This window comes from Barbus barbus (genome assembly GCF_936440315.1).
Source record: "Barbus barbus genome assembly, chromosome: 7".
Taxonomy (NCBI): domain Eukaryota; kingdom Metazoa; phylum Chordata; class Actinopteri; order Cypriniformes; family Cyprinidae; genus Barbus; species Barbus barbus.
In genome coordinates this window covers 8,859,154-8,882,887 of record NC_136735.1, presented here as the reverse complement: position 1 = coordinate 8,882,887, position 23,734 = coordinate 8,859,154, and the positions used below count along the sequence as shown (strand labels likewise).

At 36.2% G+C, this 23,734-nt stretch overlaps 1 protein-coding gene across 1 annotated transcript in view; it reads left to right on the top strand.

Annotated features, from left to right (window-relative positions):
• The window catches only part of sorcs3a (sortilin related VPS10 domain containing receptor 3a), a gene marked incomplete at both ends in the record, with an annotated part of 238,476 nt that extends 216,476 nt beyond the window's left edge, over positions 1 to 22,000 (top strand). Inside the window, 9 exons of the mRNA XM_079422243.1 lie at positions 2,891 to 3,077; positions 5,808 to 5,941; positions 6,268 to 6,391; positions 7,625 to 7,737; positions 12,267 to 12,398; positions 13,568 to 13,667; positions 19,337 to 19,442; positions 20,543 to 20,703; positions 21,942 to 22,000. Coding sequence (XP_079278369.1) covers positions 2,891 to 3,077; positions 5,808 to 5,941; positions 6,268 to 6,391; positions 7,625 to 7,737; positions 12,267 to 12,398; positions 13,568 to 13,667; positions 19,337 to 19,442; positions 20,543 to 20,703; positions 21,942 to 22,000 — 1,116 coding nt within the window. The remainder of the gene's footprint in view (positions 1 to 2,890; positions 3,078 to 5,807; positions 5,942 to 6,267; positions 6,392 to 7,624; positions 7,738 to 12,266; positions 12,399 to 13,567; positions 13,668 to 19,336; positions 19,443 to 20,542; positions 20,704 to 21,941) is intronic.
• Positions 22,001 to 23,734: the final 1,734 nt, after the last annotated feature.

Sequence of the window (23,734 nt, the reverse complement as noted above, 5' to 3'; positions counted from 1 at the left end):
GCTGTGCTGAAGCTCTGGCAGATGAAAAGTCTTCACTCTGTACAGATGGTATGGTGCAAGCCGGATACATATTACAAGCCTGCTGGGGAATAGCTTTCATTGAGGTGCAGTGCACACATGGTCACACATATTCTCTCTTGGTTTCTGTCTCTCACACACACACATGTTCGCACGCTCATTCCAGGTAAAGTGTTTCTCCCTAGGCGTCTCACCACAGCAGAGTTGTCACATTACAGTATGATGAGATGAGGAAATGAGGGCTTATTCCTCTCATTAAGAGAGTGAGAGCTAGTAAAGAGAGAGAGAGAGAGAGAGGAAGAGAGAGGGAAATATATAGTGAGAAGGGCTAAGAATTCTATCTATTTATATTCATGAGGGTCAGAGCCGGGCTGTTTCTTAGGCAAATCAAATGGACCTTAATATTTAATGCCTTTAAGGTGCAACACAAAATGTTTTTTTTTTTTTTTTTAAACAGAGAAAGCAGCTTGAGGTTAGAAAAGATAGAAGCAGAGAAAGTTTATGAGGAACCAGATTAGCTTAGTTTATTGCTATCTATCCATCCACCCATCCATCCTCATTGTTTTATGTATAAACCTTACTAAATGCTGTTTCTAAATTTTAGCTTAAACTTTTGATCAATTTATTGTGTCCTCGCTGAATAAAAGTATTAATTTCATTTCAGAAAAATAAAATCTCACTGATCTCAAACTTTTCAGTATTTTTTGTAGTGAAGTTTTACTAAAATAATATTTTGCTTCTTAAATATATTTATATTGTATTAATCATGTGTTGATATTTTTACTGGACAACTGAATAAAAATGCTAATAATTAATTAATTAACTCATTCATTCTTGCAGTGAAAAAGTTGCCTAGAAATGCTGGGGTTGATTTTCAGGATGGCAGCTAAACTGCGTGAACTGACTTCCCTGAAAAAGGACTTTGTCTGAACCTCATGAGCTCAGCACAAATTGTGTCCTAACCGTCATTATACAAACTGTTCCTCCTGTCAGTCATCTTTTCCTTTCTCCTCCCACAGTGTAGTTGTGATTTTCTGTACAAAGTGGCGTGAAATATGTTAAAAGCAATCCGGTGCACATGCTTGCGCAGAAACGCACAGAGGCGGGCCGCTTTTCACAGTCAGCAGTGCCTAAAAGCAAACAGACAGGAATAAACCAGGCAGCTTTGGATTTGTCATTAAGCAGGGCATAAACACCCCCCTCTCCTTCACGTGCTGCTAATGCAGTGTTACAAATTAATATCCCAATAGCATTAGGCTACAATGTGCTAACGGCGGAGAGAGAGAAAGGAGGGAGATTTGGGGAAGCATAAGTACGGATTTGGGAATTTTGCACGCACACACACACACACACACACACATACGTATGCTTTAGCATTCTTTCACTTCCACCCATAACCAGATGTAGAGCCAGAAGGACAGTGGATAAAAGGAATGGTTCAAGGCACAGACTCAACTTAATTTCAACTTCCTGATCCTCTTCTTTCTTTTCTCGGTTTTTGATGTTTTTAACTGGCTGGTTTGGCAGTTTTATATTTATAACTAGTGTTAATGGGTGGTTTTGGGGCAGATGTTTCAGGCGTTGCACCAGAGGCGCTTCAAGTGTCAGAAGATATAAGCTTATAAACCCAGATATCTGTGGATTGCTCTTGGGTCTTGAATGACATGCACTATTGGAATAAGATTTCCATATTTTCCAACCTGAAATGTGATTCAGAGGGGAAAAAAATGCTGCATTTTTTTGAAGGTGAATCTCCATAGTGTAATATTTGAATGTTTAAAATTAAGACAGCATAATAGTATTGCATTTTACAGTTTTACAGTTTACAAAAATTGAATATGTTTCTTTTATAAAAAAAAAACTTATTTTATAAAACAATATATAATTTTTATAAAAATTATATAATAAAAATTTAAAGCTGAAAAGGTTCCGCTAATCTTAATATCTGATTTAAGCATTTTCAGATGTTGTTTTTTAACTTTGTTAATTAAAAAAAAAAATACTATAAAAAAAAATAGTTATATATTAATAATAAAATACTTTTTTGTTTTCTGTAGTGTGATGTAATGGGTGCAGGAAAACTTTCACCAGGATCAATATAATAAAGTATAATTTTGTAATATTTTAGATTAAAATTACAAGATTATTATAAGAATATAATAGATTTAAATTATATTGTATGATTTATACCAATAGTTGCTAGTCTATATATATGGCAGACTGTTGTTACTGTTTTGATTGGATTAAATAGAAATAAGAAATGCAATTTACAGAGGATTCATGATTTCCTCCATGTAATCCCACCCACATATTCAACTGAAAATAAATAAATAAATAATAATTTAGTTCTTTTAGCTTTTAAAATGGCAGGATACTTTACAGCAGACTTGCTCAGAGCCATATGAGTCATATTTATGGTTATATTCCCTATGCAATATCATATCTGGTAAACAGCAATTATGATTGCGGTGGATTGACCCATCAGGATATCTGAGCAAGCCAAACCAACACAATATAGAGTATCGAGTATATATTACACATCAAAAGTAATATGATGGGTTCCCACAGGAAGCTGAAATACATGCTGAGAGGTAATTAATTTGATGCAGTGAATGTTTTCTCTGTAAATAAGTGGCTTCTGTGTCTGGTTTCACACACCTCATCTCATATATGAGGCAGAGTTATGGCAGGAATGAACTGCAGGGCTGAAAACAATGCTTGTGTCTGGAAACAGATGGGCCGGTGTCTGTGGAGCAGAATGGTGACGTTACCCGCAGCTGTTTTTGGTCGCAGCTGCCAGACTCAGTGATTAAGGAAAGTGTGCTAAAGAGTTGTTGTAATAATCAGGCTTGGCTCTGCGTGTTGTTTTTAGGGCGACTCTATGAGGACAAACATTCAGCTGGACTTTGGGGACGGTACGGCCGTGTCCTACTCCAACCTGAGCTGGACGCAGGACGGCATCAGGCACGTGTACCACAGCGCGGGTATCTTCAGAGTAACAGCGCTGGCGGAGAACAGCCTCGGGTTCGACACGTCTTCCCTCTACCTGCATGTGACGTGTAGGTTTCACACACACAAACGAGCACCTACTTCAGTGTGTATTTTTTGTTTTCATGAAGTGAAGAAGTTATTTCAGGTGCGTTATAATACATTGTCCAATTTGCGTAGGTACCAAAAGTTTTATATTATAATATTATTGTAATGTTTTTTCTTACGTTTTAGTAAAAACACACTACCAGTCAAAACTTTCTGAACAGTAAAATTTTAAAATAATTGTCTTCTGCTCACTATGCCTGCATTTATTTTGATCCCAAATACATATATAATATATGTATATAAGTACATGCATAATTGGATTTTTTTTAATATGAATTAATACTTTTATTTTGCAAGGATGCTTCAAATTGATCAAAAGTCATGATAAAGACATTTATAATGTTACAAAATAAGATAAATGCAGATAAATGCTGTTTCTTCTGAACTGTCTATTCATCAGATAAACCTGAATAAAAATCTACTTTTTTTCAACATAATAATAATAATAATAATAATAATGAAATCACAGGAATACATTACATTTGAAAACATATTCAAATAGAAAACAGGTACTTTAAATAGTAAAACATATTGAAAAATATTACAGTTTTTGCTGTACTTTGGATGAAATAAATGCAGGCTTGGTAAGCAGAAGAGACTTTTTACTTTGCAAAACGTTTTGACTGGTAGTGTACCTAAACATCTTTGATGAATTTATTTGTCTGTAGTATTGTTTAAGATAATAAGACTGACTTGTATGTCAGAGTATATCTTGAATTAGGTTTATTTTTCCTACCTCTTTGGCAAAGTCAAATAGTTAAAGCTTTAACTTCAAGCTTTAAATGTATACCCTTGTGAAAAGAACACTTTAGCATTTTAGCAAAAAAGAGTATTTATTGCATAAATAATACGCTTTAAAGGTATATACTAAAATGTGAACTAAATGTAATGTTTTTAGTTGGTTAATTGGTTTTATTAATTTCATCTAATTGTCATTTGCAGTTAAATGAAAATGTATTATAAATTTATATTGAATGCAGTTAGTTGAACTTTATAAGAAACACACACACACACACACACACACACACACAACACAGATTCCGAAAATGTTGGAACGTTTTTTAAATTTGAATAAAATGAAAACTAAAAGACTTTCATATCACACAAGCCAATATGTTATTCACAATAGAACATAACAAATGTTTAAACGGATAAATTTTGCACTTGTATCCACTAAATGAGCTAATTTCAAATGTGATGCCTGCTACAGGTCTCAAAAAAGTTGGCACGGGGCAACAAAGGGCTGAAAACGAAATTTTGAAAAGATTCAGCTGGGAGAACATGCTAATTTTTTGAGATAGGAATTTTGGGTTTTCATGAGCTGTATGCCAAAATCATCAATATTAAAACAATAAAAGGCTTGAACTACTTCAGTTGTGTTGTAATGAATCTAAAATATATGGAAGTCTAATGTTTATCAGTACATTACAGAAAATAATGAACTTTATCACAATATGCTAATTTTTTGAGAAGGACCCGTATATACATACACATTTATGATATGTTCTCTGAAAATAAGTTTTGTAATATTTATTTTGTATTATTATTGTCTTTTGTTAAAGATATTAAGATGTTTTAAAATTGAAACAAAAGAAAAACAAGAGTAATACTGATTTAAACAAAAATACTAATTAAAAATGCAATAAAAAGTGTTATTTCACTAATTGGCCCAATTATGAACCAGTATCCTCTATTTAGCCAGCAAAAGAACACACATTATAGAACGAATACTAAGAAACCGTCTTGTCTACTATGTTAAAAAAAAAAAAAAAACTTCTCTGAATTTATACAGACAAATTGGTAGCCACACAGGCAATGAAGTGAGTGGGGACTGGTTAGCAAACTTTGAATAAACATATTTTAAACACAAACTGAGCACAATACTCTATAGGTGACTTTCATAGTTGCTCTGCCAAAATCTGCACGTGTCCTTCAACTCCACAGGTGTAGTAGACTGAGGTGCTTAATTACTGCTTTTACCTCCACTTTTCACAAACAAAAAAGGGGTGGCCACTTGTGATCAGATGAGAGCAATTTGGTCCAAATTTTATTTCCTGATGTGCATTGCATACTGAAGCAGAATTATTTAATAAAATAAACATTAAAAAAGCAAATAATTGCTCCCGGGGAGGAGTAAACAATGCAGAAAGATCTCAGATGAGTGAATAAATGAGAGAAATAATATGATTTTTTAATGTATTTGTGCAAACTTACTAGACATGGGTCACAATGGTTGTGCAAATAGTTTATCTAGTATATTCTTTCTATACTTTTTTTAGTGCTAATGCTTCATTTATCATGTTGTGCTTTAGGTGTTAGACTGCTAGCCCATTAAAATTCTACTGTAAAAGTAGAACTTGTTCACTGACTTCTTGGCGCTTTTTTTTAATTTATTTTTTTTGAACGTCCCACTGCGAGTGTTGCGTTTTTAAAAGGCTGTGCCAAATTAAAAATACTCAAACTTTTAAAAATAGGTCTCGAGAGTTTCCACTCCCTGGCTTTCCGTCTAGGTGTGTTTGAACAGCATCCAGTCGGGGTCAGGTAAAGCCGAAACCAGCCTAATTATACAAGATCAAATAGTCGACTAGTTATTAATTTCACCGGCTTGTTGATTTTGCGAAATATTTAGTTTTTGCTCACCCCTTGCGCTGTTTGCTTTTCTTGTATTGACTGCGTGTGTGTGTGTCTTTCAGGCCCTGTGGAGCATATTCAGCTGCTGGCTCCATATGTGGTCATTAAGAATAAGGAGGTGAACCTGACGGCGGTGGTCTGGCCTTCTCATTTCAGAACGCTCACCTATTTCTGGTGGCTGGGGAACAATACGGAGGTACAACCAGCTCCTAATTACAGATTTTCTGCCTCACTTTGTTGGGCGAAGGCCTCTGAGACATTTTACGGTAGAAGATAAACAGAACAGGAGCAATGAACCGTTAATAATGTAGTTCTTGTTCTTGTCGTTTTTTGTGGTTTTTAGATATGTTTTTAGTTTATGCTTGTTTTCCCTGAAAGATCAATAAAGCATTTGGCGCTATTCATTTTAAGAGTTTCCTTTTTAAGGTAGTCATTGAGTTTACAAATGCCAAAAAAAAATAAAAATCTATGGATTTAATTTTGATTGTTTATCTTTTGTATGCACTATGTTTGTGGTGCTAGCCCATAATTACGTTGGACAGCAGTATTTCCCACACGTTCAGCACCGAGGGCATGGTCACCGTCACTGTGCAGGTCTCGTCAGGAGACTCTATACTGCAGGACACCAGGCGCATCACCATACAAGGTGAGCGTAGACAAATTGTGTAGACATTCAGACAAATATGACTTAGTACAGATGACTGGTTCTGCACTTTATATTTCTCCTTTTTTTCTCTTTTTCTATGGCAAGGTCACATTAAAAATGTCTTGGGAAATTTCCATCATGCTGTTATCATTTATTTTTGCTATGCTTTTCATGTTTATTTTTTGTTTTACTCCAGAATTTCAATCATATAATACAGAAGTCCATTATATATATATATATAAAAAATCATTAAATTTTTGACAATAATTTAAATAAATAAATAAAATAAAAATGTTACAATAATTATTTTATGAACATTGTGTATCTTTAAAAATATATATATATATATAAAAATAAATAAAATAAAGACTAGCAAAATAAAATAAAATAAATATAATAATAAAATAATAATAATAATAATAATAAAGTAAAAAAACTTGCTAAATACTCATAAAATAAATAAATACATAAAAAATGAGAATTTTAGAGCATTTACAGTAGCAAGAGTTCGAGCCATTTCCAACACTTCCTAATAAATAGGTAAATATCGATGGATGGATGGATGGATAGATAGATGTGTGTCCGTATGTATTTCTTTTTAATATGGGTTATTTCTAATTTAATCTTGTGTTTTGTATTTATGATCATTTTGTCTAGCTCTGAAATTAGCCTCGGCCATTATATTTATTATAATAATTTTTTAAGATGTCACTTTAATTACCATAATTTTGACAACATAATTCTATTTGACACAATGCTTGTTGACACTATGTTAAACATAGTCACACTAATGTTATCTGAAGGATGTATAAGGACAAATTCAGATTTTTTTTTTTTTGTGATATATGCTACATACAGGTCTATTTTTTCAAGTTACTTTTTCCTCTTTACTTTTTTCTCTATGGTAACAATAATCTACTGTATATAGCCTAACTATAAATAACCCTTTCCTTGATGAAATGTATTATTGAAGCTTTCAGAGGGTTCTGAATTACAGGAAATTTTCTCTTGACACTGCAAGCTAGTCATAAAAACTCCCTTCTGGCAACTGCCAAATAGACTGTAATCATTTTTGTGATCAGCGCTAACCTTTCCATACCTGTCAGTAATGATAACTCTGCTACAGCTCGACTAAATCATCTGGAACAAATCAACAGCAGATAGAAGGTGTTGGGCATCTTTTGAGAGAAAGAATTAAGGGTCTGTCTCTGCTTCTGTCTTCCTCTGTGACAGAATTCTTCAAATCGCTTCTTTTATCTTTCTCTCCTAATCTGGACGAGGCCAACCCCGACATCCCGGAGTGGAGACAGGATGTAGGTTGGGTAATTAAGAAGGCTGTTCTCCAAGTGAGTGGGAATTTATTCTATCCATCTTGTCACTCGCAGTCCTTTCCTGGCTCGTCTCTGTAGCTCCTACACAGATCCTACAGATCCTGGTCAAATACCTCCCGTTGTCTTTATCCTATCCTTTGTCCTTGTCCCTTACACGTTGTTTCTAGTGTATATTTTTGTTCACTGAAAAATACATGAATTACTAAATAAATCCAGGAACAATAGGTAAAAACAAAGTCATTTATATCCAAACAAAGTCCATTATATCGGAGAAAGCGGTTGGCCTATCAAGAAAATAAATGTAACTGCACATATTTTTCTTACTTCATTTACCAATTAAATGTCACCATATTTTCTTTGAAGTATGCTTAAAACAAGAACAAAATAGCGGTGTCACATATTTAGATATTTTCACTATAATGCAAGACATGAAATACGAATTAATAAAATGTAATTTCTGTAATGTTTTATTTTGTCTCTCACGATTGCTCAAACTCCTCATGACACAAAGGGGAGAATACACTAACCAGTTCACCACTATTGTCGCATTGCATCCTAAAAACCTACATCTTATTTGCTAACCACCAACAATCCATTTAACCAGATGCTAAATGTGCTGAAATAGCACTGCGCTGTGTTTAAATTAAGTCATTGTCTTCCATTTCAGAACAAACACACATCCTTTATATGTAAATTAGACTTATTATAGATATCAAAACTGAGCGCCTATTTTCTTGGTGCAATTAACATCACAATATTACTGCCCGCAGAAAGCAGGCTGTGAATTAAACTTCGTTTTAAAGAGATGATCACGGCAGTAGTTATAACAGGGCATATTTCCAGAAGCGGCGTGTAGACGAGAGCATTTTGAAGAGCAAGTTCTGATGTCCGGATCACAGTGATGCAGTAGTAAAGTGTATCTAGTACTCACCTAACTCTCAGAACTGACTCACGAGGTCAAAGTAGTGCATTGTACACAGATTTTGTGGGCAGCATTTATCTGTTTGCATAATTCCTAGCGGATCACTAGTTAGTAAACTGCACTCAGGGGGGTAATCCATTGTCTTCCAGGGAGGTGTTTAAAGATCTTTTGAAAGGTAAATAAATACATGCATTGGTGAAATAACACATATATATATATATATATATATATATATGCTGTCAAACGATTAATCGCAATTAATCGCATCCAAATTAAAAGTTTTTGTTTATGAGTGTATACTGTGTATATTTATTATGCATATATAAATACACATGCATGTATATATTTAAGAAAAATATGTTGTTTCTATATTAAATATATTTATATATAATATAAAATATAATAATATAAATAAATAAATATATATACATGTAAATATTTTCAAAACATATACTGTATGTGTTTGTATTTATATATACATAATAAATAAACACTGAACACACATATATTATGTAAACAAAAACTTTTATTTTGGATGCGAATTGTTTGACAGCACTAAATATTTATTAACGCAATGGCAAAGATACATTTTCAGTGCAGTCTTCAGTGTCACATGATCCTTCAGAAATGAGTCTAATATGCTGATTTAGTGCTAAAAAAACATATTTTTTATCAATGTACAGTCGTGCTGTTTAATGTTTAATTCAAAAGAACTGAATTTATCTGAAATAAAAATCTTTTGTAACATTAGAAAAGGTTTAACTGTCATTTTTGATCAGTTTAATGCATCCTTGCTAAATAAAAGTAGACATTTCTTTCATATAAATATAAAACTTAATTATCCCTGTGGTAATTTATATATTTTAACACGTGTTGCTTATTTTTTATGCACCTTTTATGCTTAAAACTGCCTAAGCTGGTCTGCTAGACTTGAGATGGTTTTCAATAGTGTAGCTGGTTTAGGGGTGCAGCCAGCCGGGCTCACATTGCCCACAGTACCCAAAACCCGTCTAAAACCAGCCAATAGACCATTAGAGACCAGCTAAGATCATAAAACCAGCTTAGTCTGGTTTGAAGTGATTTTTCAGCTTCCTGTTTCATTAGGAACACTGTGCTCATCAAACCAGCCATATTCTGTCTCTGTTTCAGACATAAAACACAAAAATCTCTAAATATCGCACTTAAATCTACACTCCCTGATACAGAACAGAATCTTCCGGAGAACAAAGTCAGACCAGCTGAGCACAAAGAGGCTACTGATCTCACATCTGCTCGTAAACGCACCTCTGTCTTCTGCATGTGCTCTTTCTCTCTCATTATCTTTCTGGCCTCAGATTCCCTGGCTTTACCCAGAATTCACCTGAAGTAAAACTGTCCTCTTCCAACTTTTTCCCCTCTTTGTTTCAACATCAAGTTCAAAGCCTAATGGCTTAATATTGAGCTCTCATGGTAAAGAGACTCGCCTTTTCCCATTCCTTTCATTTATCCTCTCGCATTTAAAGCACATTCCGTGGTGCCCTAGAGGTAGCAGATACACTTTATCCATACTGCCACTGATAAACAGCTCAGTGTATTAAAAAGAGAGGGAGAGCGAGGCTCAGACATAATCAAAGTCAAGGTCCATTTAAGATGGCTGTTTGAGGCAATGGACAGGAGAGGTGTGTGGAGGCGGCTGTCTGTTCTGGTGCACCGGGGCGATAGCGGTATAACAGCCTGAGGAGATGAGAATAGAAGGTTTCAGTAGCAGGGGTTAAAGGCAGAGCCAGTGCCTCCGAGTCAGCACAGGACTTGAATCACAAACACTTTGATACTGACAGGAGGACCAAGTTTTGTTTATTATTTTAGGCTTTTTTGACACTGTTATTGATGGGTGTGGTATAGAGAGAATAGGATACCATGGGGTGGAGAATCGGAACAAATACCCTTTAGTACTTGTGACATCAATGATCCACCAAAATAGCATATAAATATCATTTAAATATATAAATATGATTTTAAAATATTTATTTATTTATTTATATATTTATAACATTTCATAATATTAGTTTTACTTTATTTTTGAACAAAATAAATGCATCGTTTGTGACCATTAGAGAAAACAACAACAACAAAAATCTTACTGACCCCAAACTTTGGTAGTGTGTATTTATATGTATAATATTTTAGGTAAATATGATTTGGTGCAAATGTAAATTCAGTTCCTCCAGTAACAGGAAGACACTTTCATCTTCAAACTCCAGTCTATTTATAGAGGTGAATGTGTCTTCCTGTTACTGGACCAACTGCATTTCCATTTGCACCACGTCCAGACATACAGTATTTACCTAATACGGACTCTCATCATGACCAGAGTGCACTTCGGCACATTCTCCAGCAAAAAACCCAGCCCATGCTGTGCAAATTTCTCACTTTTGTTATAATTCTCAGTAAATTGTTCATCTGTGAGTGTTGTGCTTTAAAAACTGCCCAAGGACTTTCACCATGATGCCTTGGCTTCCAAGGAAGCATTTACACAATGGATGCTCTCTGTAAATATGACAATAATGGATTTTTTTATAGCACTATACATCTGAATGAAAAAAATACTAGAATTGTTGAATTTGCCTGTAAAGCTTTATTTGCATTCTAGCAGAGAGTCAATAGTAGACACAGCCAAGCACTTAAATAGGGAAAGATGAACTACAGTGACAGAAAACACAACAGATGTCTAAACAACCTCTTTAATAACAACTTTGTCCTCTGCTATAATGGATTATTGCATCTGTGCCTTTTAATGTTATTCCGCAGTTCTTCGGTCTGGGAAGAGAATGTTTTGACAAGAAGCGATTTAATTACAACAATGACTCTTAAGCTATTAGCAGGGTGTAATTAAGAGCATTGCAACTTTATGTCTCTCTTTTGCTGTCTAATTGCCTTTTTGGACCTTAATTCGCAAGCAGACCGAGTGTGCATCGAATCAAGCGTGTTGAGAAAGAAATAAAGGCTGGAGTTTGGAAATGTGCATTAATCATTAGGAATATCAGTAGCAGTTGCACATGGGCTGAATCCTTCAATGAGCCCCAGGGCTTTTCTTTCTCCAATATTGCAGCAGTGAGTGCAAACTTAGACTCAGAGTATTGATTCGCAAGACTGCTTTGGTTCTGGCCGCATTGCTCATTGTAAATTATGCTTAGGCTGTCTATTGAGCTATTGTCTTATAACCGGTCGAGCTCTGCGTGGTAGTACCAGATAAAACGAAGATTATTTACCTGAGGTCGGATAATTTCCTCTTTATGAGGGAAATGGCCTTTGGTGAGTATCTCTGGGAGAATACATGGTGGGCTTCCCTTTATTGGCTTTGCGGCAGCCCGTAATGTTTAGACCTTTGGGCTTTGTAGTGTCTCTGTGACTAAGATATTGATTGAGGTTTTTTAGGAATTCAACCTGTGTTGAACTATTTGCACTCGTGCGCTTGCGTCTAATAATTTCTTGGCCGGGATTCATTCTATATACATCAAATCTGATTTACTGGGAGCCATCAGCCTCGTTTAAAATGAATGTAACCCTCGTAAATGCTGGAGACGGTAACATATACATCATTGAGCCTTATGTAATTAGTGCTGTTTTGTCCTGCGCCACGCAGGTCGCTGACATTCCAGAAGAACAGCTGCTGGTGGCTGTGTTTCCTGGCATTCCGACTGCGGCCGAACTCTTCCTGCTTCCTTCCAGGAACCAATCGGATGGCAGGAAACTGACCGAGGAGGATCTGGAGCAGGTTAGACTTGAGATCTGATGCAAATTTTATGGTTTCTCATTAATGGTCAAGGTTGAAATGCGATTGAGAATGATGGACCTTCATCAGAATAAAAGAGCAGCTACTACCCGGGGCTACAATGAAAGTAATTGTCACCTCAAAAAGAGACAATGTGTCAAAAATATTCTGAGGGGGATTGTTTGACATTTCTATTACCTATTTTCTTTTTTTTCTTTTTTACCTTAAAGGCATTATTATCTCTAGCAGAAAGACCCGTGTCTAATTAGGCTTACATGACAAGGACGTGTCACAACAAGAGTCTTTTAGAGTATGGGCTTTTGAATTTACATTTTTGAGGGTGAAATGTTGAAAAGTAGTGCTTGTGGAGACATTATAACTGTTTAAGGTTTTAAATAAACCCTTAAACTCTTTGATCCACAACCCAAATTATCACAACCCCACACTACTGACACTCCCATTTCACAAAATTAAGCTCTACGCTTTAATATCTCACAGGCGTAATCACAGCCGGGAAATTACACTCTTAAGAATAACAACACATTTTACTATTTGGCCAATTTTATTGTCATTGAAGCTCAGAAAGAGATGTATTAAATCATTTGGGCATTCACTGGCACTCATACTGTTTGACACAAGGGATGGGGTATGTGTGTCGCACTGCGGGTTGTCAAAGTCTGACATTATAGATTAAAATGTGCATAATTTCCACTCTTATGTCAAAGTAGGATCTGTATTTAATACAAACAAGAGTGCAGAATACTGCTTATGGATGCATATGGGCTATCATGCACTCAGATAAAAAGGTACAAAAGCTGTCACTTGGGCGGTACCTTTTTCAAAAGGTACACTTATATACCTTTTAGGTAGTACTATGTGTGCGTTAGGTAATAATATGTACCTATAAGTTACTATTATGGATCCTTTAGGTACAAAGGTGTACCTTTTGAAAAGGTACTGCGCCAGTGATAGCTTTTGTACCTTTTTTTTTATTTTCTGAAAGTGTATGCTACCAAATGGATATCAATGATACTTTAAATTATTTTCTTTTATTTTAATCCACCCACATGCAAAAACCAAATAGCATCTTTTTAAGCATTACTTCTATTTTCTTCAGGCAATATAGATGACAGTTCTTTATATAACTCTTCTGAATTCTGTTTTCTTCCTAGATCTCAGAAATCTTGGTCAACGCATTGAATCAGATCTCTTTGGAGTTCGAGTTGAAACCTGGCTCACGGGTCATCGTTTACATCACGCAATTAACTTTAGGTAACAAAACTGTTGTCATCATTTTGATAAATCATTTTGATATGATTTAGTTGACATCTGTAGTGTGTAACTGCTTATATTTGATTACATTTCACAGTGGCATTTCAGTTGATCTCCCTCTCTAGCCTCTGTTGGGTGTTATACTGTTACCTCGATTCTCTTGGGTAATTACGTTGATTGCTTTCCTGAGACCAGAAACTTGTCAGCACTATATATTGTTGAAAGATTGGGCTTTTATGCTCCACCAGTGATGCTGAAAGCCTTATGGAAGATAATTGGATAATTGCTCTCCAGCAATCATGGCTTGCAAGATCTCCCCACTTTTGAAGAAGAAATAAGCACTCAGCACTGAAAAGAATAAGGCTTTCTGGTCTATTGTTTTGTTTGGGAATCGAGAACCAGTTCATATTCAGATCTGGTTGCAAAACACTGGGAATGAATGACTTTTTGTGCCATTTGGTTTAAAAAGAAGAAAGAATCACAAGTCTTAAACTTGAGAGTAACACTACACTTCTTTCTTATTTCTTATTAAAGAAAGCAATACTTTTATGTGGCAAGGCCGCAGATTAATCAAACGTGAGAGTAACAACATTCACAATTTTACAAAAGATGTCTGTTTTAAATAGTTTAACTTCTATTCATCAAATAATAAAAAATGAATCACGGTTTACACAAAAACATTCAAGATTCAAGATTTTTATTCATCACATACACAATTTTACAGAGTATAACCAGCAGTGAAATGTAAGTCAGGTCCGCTCCAAGGACAGTGCAATTGTATAGACAAATATTAAGAAAAAGAAAAGTAGAAACAAAAATAATAGATAAAGAAATATAAATATAAATGTGCAGGTCAGAATGTTGTTGACATAAATAGTAATATAACAAGAATGTGCAAAAGAATGTGCAAAAAAGTTGTACAGGGTATTTAAATAGCAGCATATGAGGTAGAAAAAATTATGAATAGCTTATTGATATAGTGATGTTAACATGGAGTCAAGTGATGTTATGACACAGAGTTAGAGTTTAGGAGCCTGATGGCCTGGGGGAAGAAGCTCCTCCTAAGTCTCTCAGTTTTTGCCATCAGGCTACGGAAGCGCTTACCAGATGTAAGCACAGTGAATAGTCGGTTTCCTGGGGTCATTTGAGTCCTTGATCATTTTGACAGCTCTACTTTTGCAGCGTTTGAGGTAGATGTCCTGCAGAGAGGGGAGAGCAGACCCTGAGATGCGCTCAGCCAAGCGCACAACTCTCTGTAGTGCTTTGCAGTCCTGATTTGAGCTGTTTCCATACCACACTGAGATGAACTGAGTCAATACACTTTCTATGGTCCCTGAATAGAAAGTTTTCAGGATTGCTGGTGAGACCCTGAATTTCCTCAGCTGTCGCAGATGGTACAGTCTTTGCCTGGCTTTCTTAACCTGTGTTTGGATGTGTGTAGTCCAAGTCAGGTTCTCAGAGATGTTTACACCGAGGTACTTGAAGCTACTCACCCTCTCCACAGGGGTCCTACTGATCATAAGAGGAGTGTAGGGCTGCTGCTGTCTCTTCCTAAAGTCCATGATCAGCTCTTTAGTTTAGTTCTCTCTTTAGTCAGAGAGAGACAGTTGTCCTGGCACCATGATGTGAGTCTGTCTACCTTATCCAAGTATGCGGTCTCATCGTTGTTGGAGATGAGGCCCAGAACCACAGTATCATCAGCGAATTTGATAATAGATGCGGCGCTGTGAGAGGACACGCAGTCATGCGTGTAGAGAGAGTAGAGCAGGGGACTCAGGACACAGCCCTGTGGGGCTCCTACGTTCAGGGTGATGGAGTTTGAGGTGAACTGGCCAACTTTCACCACTTGAGGTCTGCCGGTGAGGAAGTCTTGAATCCAGTCACAGAGTGAGGAGTTAAGCCAGCTTGATGGGGACTATAGTGTTGAAAGCTGAGCTATAGTCAATGAATAGCAGCCTTACATAATTCCCATTGTTGCTGTCCAAGTGTGTGAGGGAAGAGTGGAGGACGTGAGAGATGGCATCGTCCGTAGATGTGTTTGGGCGATAGGCAAACTGAAGAGGGTCCAAAGTAACGGGTATGGAGGAGCAGATGTGGCTCTTTACAAGTCTCTCAAAAACCTTCATGACTATAGATGTGAGGGCAACTGGGCAATAGTCATTCAGGCAAGAGGGTTTATTGTTCTTAGGCACAGGGATTATTACGGATTTTTTAAATGAGGTGGGAACCACGGAGGTAGCAAGGGACTCATTAAAGATAGACGTGAACAAACCAGCGAGCTGATCAGCGCAGGACCTCAGAACAGGGCCGGTTATCCCATCAGGTCCGGCTGCTTGCCTGACGTTCACTTTCTTTAGCGCCCTCCGAACCTCATCCTCTGACACGGTGATTACAGGATCATCGCTGCTCTGCCTGTTGCTTCCTGACGCGCTGGACGGCAGAGACACGCTGCCGCCGTTGCAATCGAAGTGGCCGAAGAAGGTGTTTAACTTGTCGGCCAGCAACGGATCTGCTCTCACCTCCGCGGAGGATTCGTTTCCGAAGGCACAGATGGTCCTCAGTCCCTGCCACATCCGTCGAGAGTCATTGAGCTGGAAATGAGACTCAATTCTCTCTCTGTATCTGTGTTTAGCAGCTCTTACTGTGCATCGGAGAGCATAGCACGATGCTGAAGAACTCGCCCGGAACATGTCCCGGTCGACATCATCAAGAGCCGCCTGCAGCATAGCCTCTGAGTGGGAGGACCAGCACTACTCTCTGCACCGGAGGATCCTGAACGAGCCTTTGTTTGTATTCTGGTGTGAGAAAAATGGCGGTCCGATTTGCCAAAAGCCGGAAGTGAGCGGGCTTTGTAGGCATTATTGAACTGAGTGTAGCAATGATCCAGTGTGTTTGGTCCTCTAGTTGGACAGGATACATGTTGGTGAAAGTTCGGCATGACCCGTCTGAGGTTAGCTTTGTCAGGCAGCGTCAGGATGTTTGTTAATGTAGCCGCTGAGCACATCGTGAAGTTTAGACAAAGCCAAGCCGGTGTCCGCCTGTGGTGGAATGTACACAGCAGTAACAATGATCGATGAAAACACCCGGGGCAGATAAAATGGGATTTAACATATTAAGCAGCGCAACTGTTTTCAAAATTGCTAATAAGAGCATCAAATCAGCATATTAGAATGATTTCTGAAGGATCATGTGACACTGAAGACTGGAGTAATGATGCTGATAATTCAGCTTTGCCTTCACTGAAATGACATTTTTAAATATCTAAACAATATTTTTCAGTTTGAACCAATCTGACGACTCTTATTGAATCAGAGTGATTCTTGATTCTCTCACTAAACTGTCAGTACTGATCCTCATGGTTGTTCACAGGATCATGTTTACTCAAATATTCACATTCATAACAGTAGGTATTTAATAAAGAAATAAAAATGTGTTTACTATTGTTAAAAGACTCATTAAGAAGCCAAATGAAGTTAAATCAATTCCTGTAGCTAAACTGGTAGTTGAAAGAGTCATTAGAAATTGGTAGTTGAAAGAGTCATTCATTTGATGCCAAGTGAACACACATAATACTGTTTTTGGGATAAACACATTGGACAAATGAATAAACAATTTGAATTGGAATCAAAAAAAGAAGTCCTGCATGCTTTTACTGAATTCACTCTAATTTGCCCTGTATTCAGTATTATCCATTTTGTTTACCACCATATGCCACCTTTATATAAAACCCGAATTCCGGGCATCGCGGTTATGAGTTTCTGGAGTTTTGGTGTTGGAATTGCTGCTGAAATAGACATCGTCTGGAGGGGAGCATATGTTGTTCTAAAACCTTTATATACCTTTCAGCATTCATTGTGCCTTCCAAAACAGGCAAGCTGCCCATACCGTATGCACTTTTGGACCCCCATACCATCAGAGATGCTGGCTTTTGAACTGAATGCTGATATCACGCTGGAAGGTCTCCCTCCTCTTTAGCCCGGAGGACACGGCGTCCGTGATTTCCAACAAGAATGTCAAATTTGGACTCGTTTGACCATAGAACACTTTTCCACTTTGAAACAGTCCATTTTAAATGAGACTTGGCCGACAGGACATGACGGCGCTTCTGGATCATGTTCACATAGGACTTCCTTTTTGCATGATAGAGCTTTAGTTGGCATCTGCAGATGGCACGGCGGATTATGTTTACCGACAGTGGTTTCTGGAAGTATTCCTGGGCCCATTTAGTAATGTCAATGACAGAATCATGCCGATGAGTGATGCAGTGTTGTCTGAGGGCCTGAAGACCACGGGCATCTAACAAAGGTCTTCGGCCTTGTCCCTTACGCACACAGAGGTTCCAATTTCTCTGAACCTTTTGATGATGTTATGCACTGTAAATGATGAGATTTGCAAAGCCTTTGCAATTTTACGTTGAGGAAAGTTGTTTTTAAAGCATTCCACATTCTTTTTACGCACTCTTTCACAGATTGGAGAGCCTCTGCCCATCTTTACTTCTGAGAGACTCTGCCTCTCTAAGACATCCCTTTTATAGCTAATCATGTTACAGACCTGATGTCAATTAACTTGATTAGTTGCTAGATGTTCTCCCAGCTGAATCCTTTCAAAATGCCTTGCTTTTTCAGTCCTTTGTTGCCCCAGTGCCAACTTTTTTGAGACCTGTAGCAGGCATCAAATTTGAAATGAGCTCATTTAGTGGATAAAAGTGTAAAATTTATCAGTTTAAAAATGTGTTATGTTCTCTATGTTCTATTCTGAATAAAATATTGGCTCATGTGATTTGAAAGCCTTTTAGTTTTCATTTTGTTCAAATTTAAAAAACGTCCCAACATTTTCAGAATTCAGGATGTAATTTGGCTTCTTTAACATTTTCTGCAATAACCTGGTAATGGTTACTGATTCCTTGCAGTAATAGTAGTGTAGACTAGTAGTGAGCGAACTATCTAACTGATATATGACTCATGGTCTGTGCTATTACCCATGCACTTTTACAGAGAAACATTGGCTGCCTTCTTGGCCCGTTTTTGTTGCCAAAGTTCTGGAAAGCGTTCAGGATTCTTTTGAAAAGGTCAGAGGATTCATGGGGCTGTCTTTCCACAACATAGTCACAGGAGAAATATACAGCTAGTGGGTGTAAAGCTTCAATGAACGATTTTGAAGGGATGCCAACAATTGGCAGAAGTCCCTCTGAGAGAGCTGAAGGGGGTTTTGTGGAAATTATGTCACAGGAGATGATCTGCAATGATTCAAGATCAGTTATTCTTTAATTCACTCGTGATAAAATGTCTTAGATCTGCATGAAATGTCATTTTTAGACTGGTATGTTTTGTTCTGAAACATACCGAGACAATATTGTCAGTGGACACAATAGTATTTTTGTGAAAACTGTGATGCATTATTTTTGAAGGATTTTTGATGAATAGAGAGTTCAAAATAACAGCATTTATTTGAAATAGAAATTATTTGTGACATTATAAATGTATTAACTGTCACTTTTGATTAATGTAATGCATTATTGCTGAATAAAAATATTCATTTCTTTCAACAAACAAAATAAAATCTTACCAAGCCAACACTTTTGAATTGCAGTGTATGAAGATATAAAAGACATTAATTTTATTATTATAAAGAGTCATTGTTCAGTAACACAGTGTTTGTCTTTGTCACAGCTCCACTGGTTGACTCCATCCCGAGACACAGCAGTTCTGCTATGCTGATGCTTCTGTCTGTGGTGTTTTTGGGTTTAGCTGTATTTCTCATCTACAAATTTAAGAGGTACATCCATGCAAACAGATTTTACATCACTTATTTATTTATTTTTACCAGGACTCAAGCCATTGAACTTCATTTCTTTTCTTGCACACCATAGTTCTCGTTTCTGTTTATCTATATATAAATATGAAATATAAAGTAAGATTTGATGGGATGGAATCGAGAGCGACTTACCTTTGTATCCGGGATGTTTTGAGAGTGCTATTTTTGCTCATGCTAGTTGTAAAATCTAGTTATTAGTTTGGATATAGAAACATGGGGGGGGGGGGGGGTAGTGCTGCTTCCTGAAAGTGCAGGAAAATATCAATGAATGTTGTAATATGCAGCCATGGTTCCTCTACTGGAAAACTGTTTTGTAGCGCTTTGAATAATTTATTTGGTTTCAAAATAATTCAAATGGAAAAGACTCAGGGAAATGTTGAAGCAATCATTAATAATGGATATAATTTTTCTCCCCCCCAAGTAATTTAAAAAGGAAGCGTATTTATGCAAATGTTACACTTGGAAAAACAAAGCAATTAGCTCACAAAATTAATAGTAATTTGAAAAAAAAAAAAGCAAAGACATTTATTAGAATTCATAAAAATATAAAGTGAGCTTGAAAAATAGCAAACACATTACAGTGGGGTTAGTGTTGGAAAAACATGCCATGAAATTTCGGGGAATTACAAAAACATCTCTATAATTTGTTCCGGGTTGTCCCGCAGTGTTATGAAGACAAGCGGCTTTTCAGTACCTCCAATTGCCTGGGCAACTTCAACCAGAAGTTATTAAATATACTCAGCAATTATCACTGTCATTATTTCAGGAATACAATAAAGGATCGTGATTACAGTCGAAGTGTATTTAACAGCTTGTGGTATTGCAGTTTAACAAGTTTGCATGCGCACAGCCCTCCATGCATGTTATGGCAATTTGCCACTGAAACAAACATACTTTTTCACATTTGGCTTTTTTGGTAATTTGATTTGAGATTTCTGAATTCAAACGAACAGATTGCAATTCCATTTTGTGCCTGTAGTGGCTCCGAAATTACACCTTGAAAAAAAAAAAAGATTATTGTTAATGCTCATGTATTTTCCCAACAAAAATATGTTCTGCAGAAAAATTCCTTGGATTAACATCTACGCAGAGGTGAACCATGAGAAAGAGCAGGAGATGATAAGTACGGTGGGCCAGAATGACGCCACACCAAAAATCACCCTGAGTGAGTTCTCCACCCAGAAAGAACTGATGGAGAAAGAGCTGGAGGCCCGTGCCAAACGTGAGTACATTTTTTTTTATTTGCAATTTTTTAAGTTTAAAGTATACTATATGTTCACTATATATATTAAATTAAGATTAACAGTACTTCAGAAAAGAGCGAAAGCTTGTCTGATGCTAAAAACATGACAAAAGATGCTAAAGTAGGATTGGTTAGAAATGTTTTTAAGCGTAATGAACATAATGCTAACTTTTCCAGATACATCTCTGAATACTTGTCTTTTTATAGTATTCTAAGTCTGAGTAGTTCTCAAGTAGAAATTACATGACAGAAAAAGTAATTTTTTTTCCAGCTTTAGTCTTTTGCAGCCTCAGGACTGTTTGAGTCACAGACCTGCATGCTATGAAACTACTCTTGTGGTGGCAAGCTTTGTTTTTTACACTAAAATATGAATCATTCAGCTTTTAGAATTACACAGTGAAAACCATCAGACCAAAAAACAGCCTTTGGAATCAAGAGAGTTTATAATCGGACACATAATGCATGCTAATGAGAACTATCTACAGTGGGCCCAAGTGTCCTTATTTCCCATGTGGATGAGTCTGTGATCATGTAATTGCTTAATAACTGCAAATTAATATTTAATTGGTGCTGTTAAGCATTGATTATAAAAGAGCGCTGATTAAACTATAAAAGGGGTCAAATTGGGGTCAGTGTGATAACAACAACTGTGATGAATAAACATGCAACAATCTGTGCCACGCAGAAAATAAATCCCACCACTCTTTCTGTGGGTGTTTAATATGAGGATGAAACATTTGTTTTTTTGCTTCATTTCTTACTTAGTGGTTCAGTCTCTAGCCTGCTTTACATTCATTTTGCTTGCCTTCATGAGGATAAATATTTAATGAATCTAATGCCGAAAACATCTAGTTTGTTCATTCATACTTGAGTAATATATAGTTGAGTGTATAATCAAGCATTTTAAGATAACATAAAATGGCATTCAATATGCATTTCACTTCTGTAATGTTATGCATTTCAAAACAAACCATTTGTCCAACTCAAAGTCATGTTGAGACTTATCCATTGAGATTTCACTGAATAGTGAAAAGTAGGTCTGGGTTGAAGAAAAGTCGTTTCAGGAAGTTATTGCAATTGAAAGCAAGATTATTAAATAAGTTTTCTTCTGAGTAATCGTCCAGGGACATGTGTTAAGAAAATAAATACAGACAATTTTGTTTGCTGAAGTAGAATTTTAAAGGCTAACGTGTAATTTCTGTGTTTTCGACTAGTAGGCGGTGTGATCAACACCTGTGAAAGCACAAGGGAGATCCCGAACTGCACGAGTGTCTGAAAACATCAAGAAAGAAGGTGGAGGCGTATTGTAATAATGTGTACAGAGGTATCACAATTTTAAAGGTTGACAGTTTTCCTTTTTGCTTTTTTTTGTAATTTCAAAACACTGTCATTGTTAATAGTTTTCTAAGGAGCTCAGATTTGCATGGGTGTCTTGTTTGTTACGATCTGTGTGGAAAATAAGAATAGATTTAACTACTGAAAACATGCTTGGTTGAGAAATTAGGATTATTTACCAACATTTGAAATTCCAAAAATGTTGTTCTGAATATTACAGAACAGTAAGCGTAATGGAAAGTTGGGGGGAAAGCCACTTTCCCAGTGCATTATTGAATTATATTTGTCAGTTTATCAGTTTGACATAGTGTGTGGGGAAAAAAAAGTATCTTTTAGTATCAAAAACGTCTGATTTTTGTTGGGTCAGAATTTATTTATGCCAAGTTCAAACTGATTTTTCACACATTGTGCATTTAGTGACTATATTAACTTCATTTTTAGGTTTTTAATCTCTTCAGTAGGTCATCTCATTTTTATATTTGTCATAACTTGAACTGAGGGAGCAAAATTGCAGCTGAAGCATGCAAAAAAAAATCCAACAGTGTTTATATCCCTCTCTATATTACAGCTTTGCCTTCTTCATGTAAGCAATCCTGCTCTGCAATCCTCTAAATTGGTGGTTGTTGAAACATTTCTGCTTTTAATTACACATTTATCTCACTTATCAAGCTTTGTCTAGAGACGAAGAGATATGGACTAAAATGTGAATTTTTCAGTCATGAAGTGAGATACCTTTCCAAAAGCACTGTGATAAAATGTCAATTTGAAGGCAAGCTTTTTGTACTTCTATAAAGCGGGAATATACAGTAACTATTAAGAATCACATCTCTATAGTAAAGCTTTTTTTGGAGCTCAAACTTAAGTAAAATCCATAAAATATCAAATGTTGAGAATGTTTTGTGAAATACATCTCTTGATATACAACCATGAACACAATAGAGCTTGATATCTTTCTGGAAAATGTTATAAAGTTTAACTTTAATTCTAACATACCTTCAGCTAAAAGTAATTTATTGTAAGCTCCTCAAATATATACCATCCGTGTGCATTCCATGAGTTTTTTTTTTTTAAACATTCAGCTTGTTCTTTTGACATTTTTCTTTTTGTAGATAAATGGCTTACATAATCATTTTGCTTCATAAGTGAATGCCTTACAAACAAGAATGCCTTTTGAATAATGTGTATTCATTATTTAGAATTGCAAATTAATTTATAACAGTTTAACAAAGTTTTATTTATTTTTTTGCATACATTGTTAAGGTGTCTCATTTCCCAGGGATTGAAAAACCATTGAACTGTACAATATTCTCAGTAGGTCTCAAGTTTCAATTTCTTTGTATATACAGCAAGTGTATTTCATTTCATATCCTTATACTGTAAATATAATAGTGAAGACTGAAGTTCACTGGACACAGTCTGCTATACATTTCAGAAAGAGGGTGTTACGAATCCAAACAGTGATTAATTGATGTGCTGTAGATAAGCCAGTGCTGTAAATAGTTTTTTTATTCAGTCATTGTACAAGAAAAAAAAAGAGTAAAGACGTATTGAATACGCTTCAATGTTGCCATTTTGGATTTTGAACTCAGATTTAAAGCTGATCCTGTAGAGAGCAGTGTTTCAGTATATGGTTAGACATTTTGTATTAGAGTTGATTGCCTGTATGACATGAAAT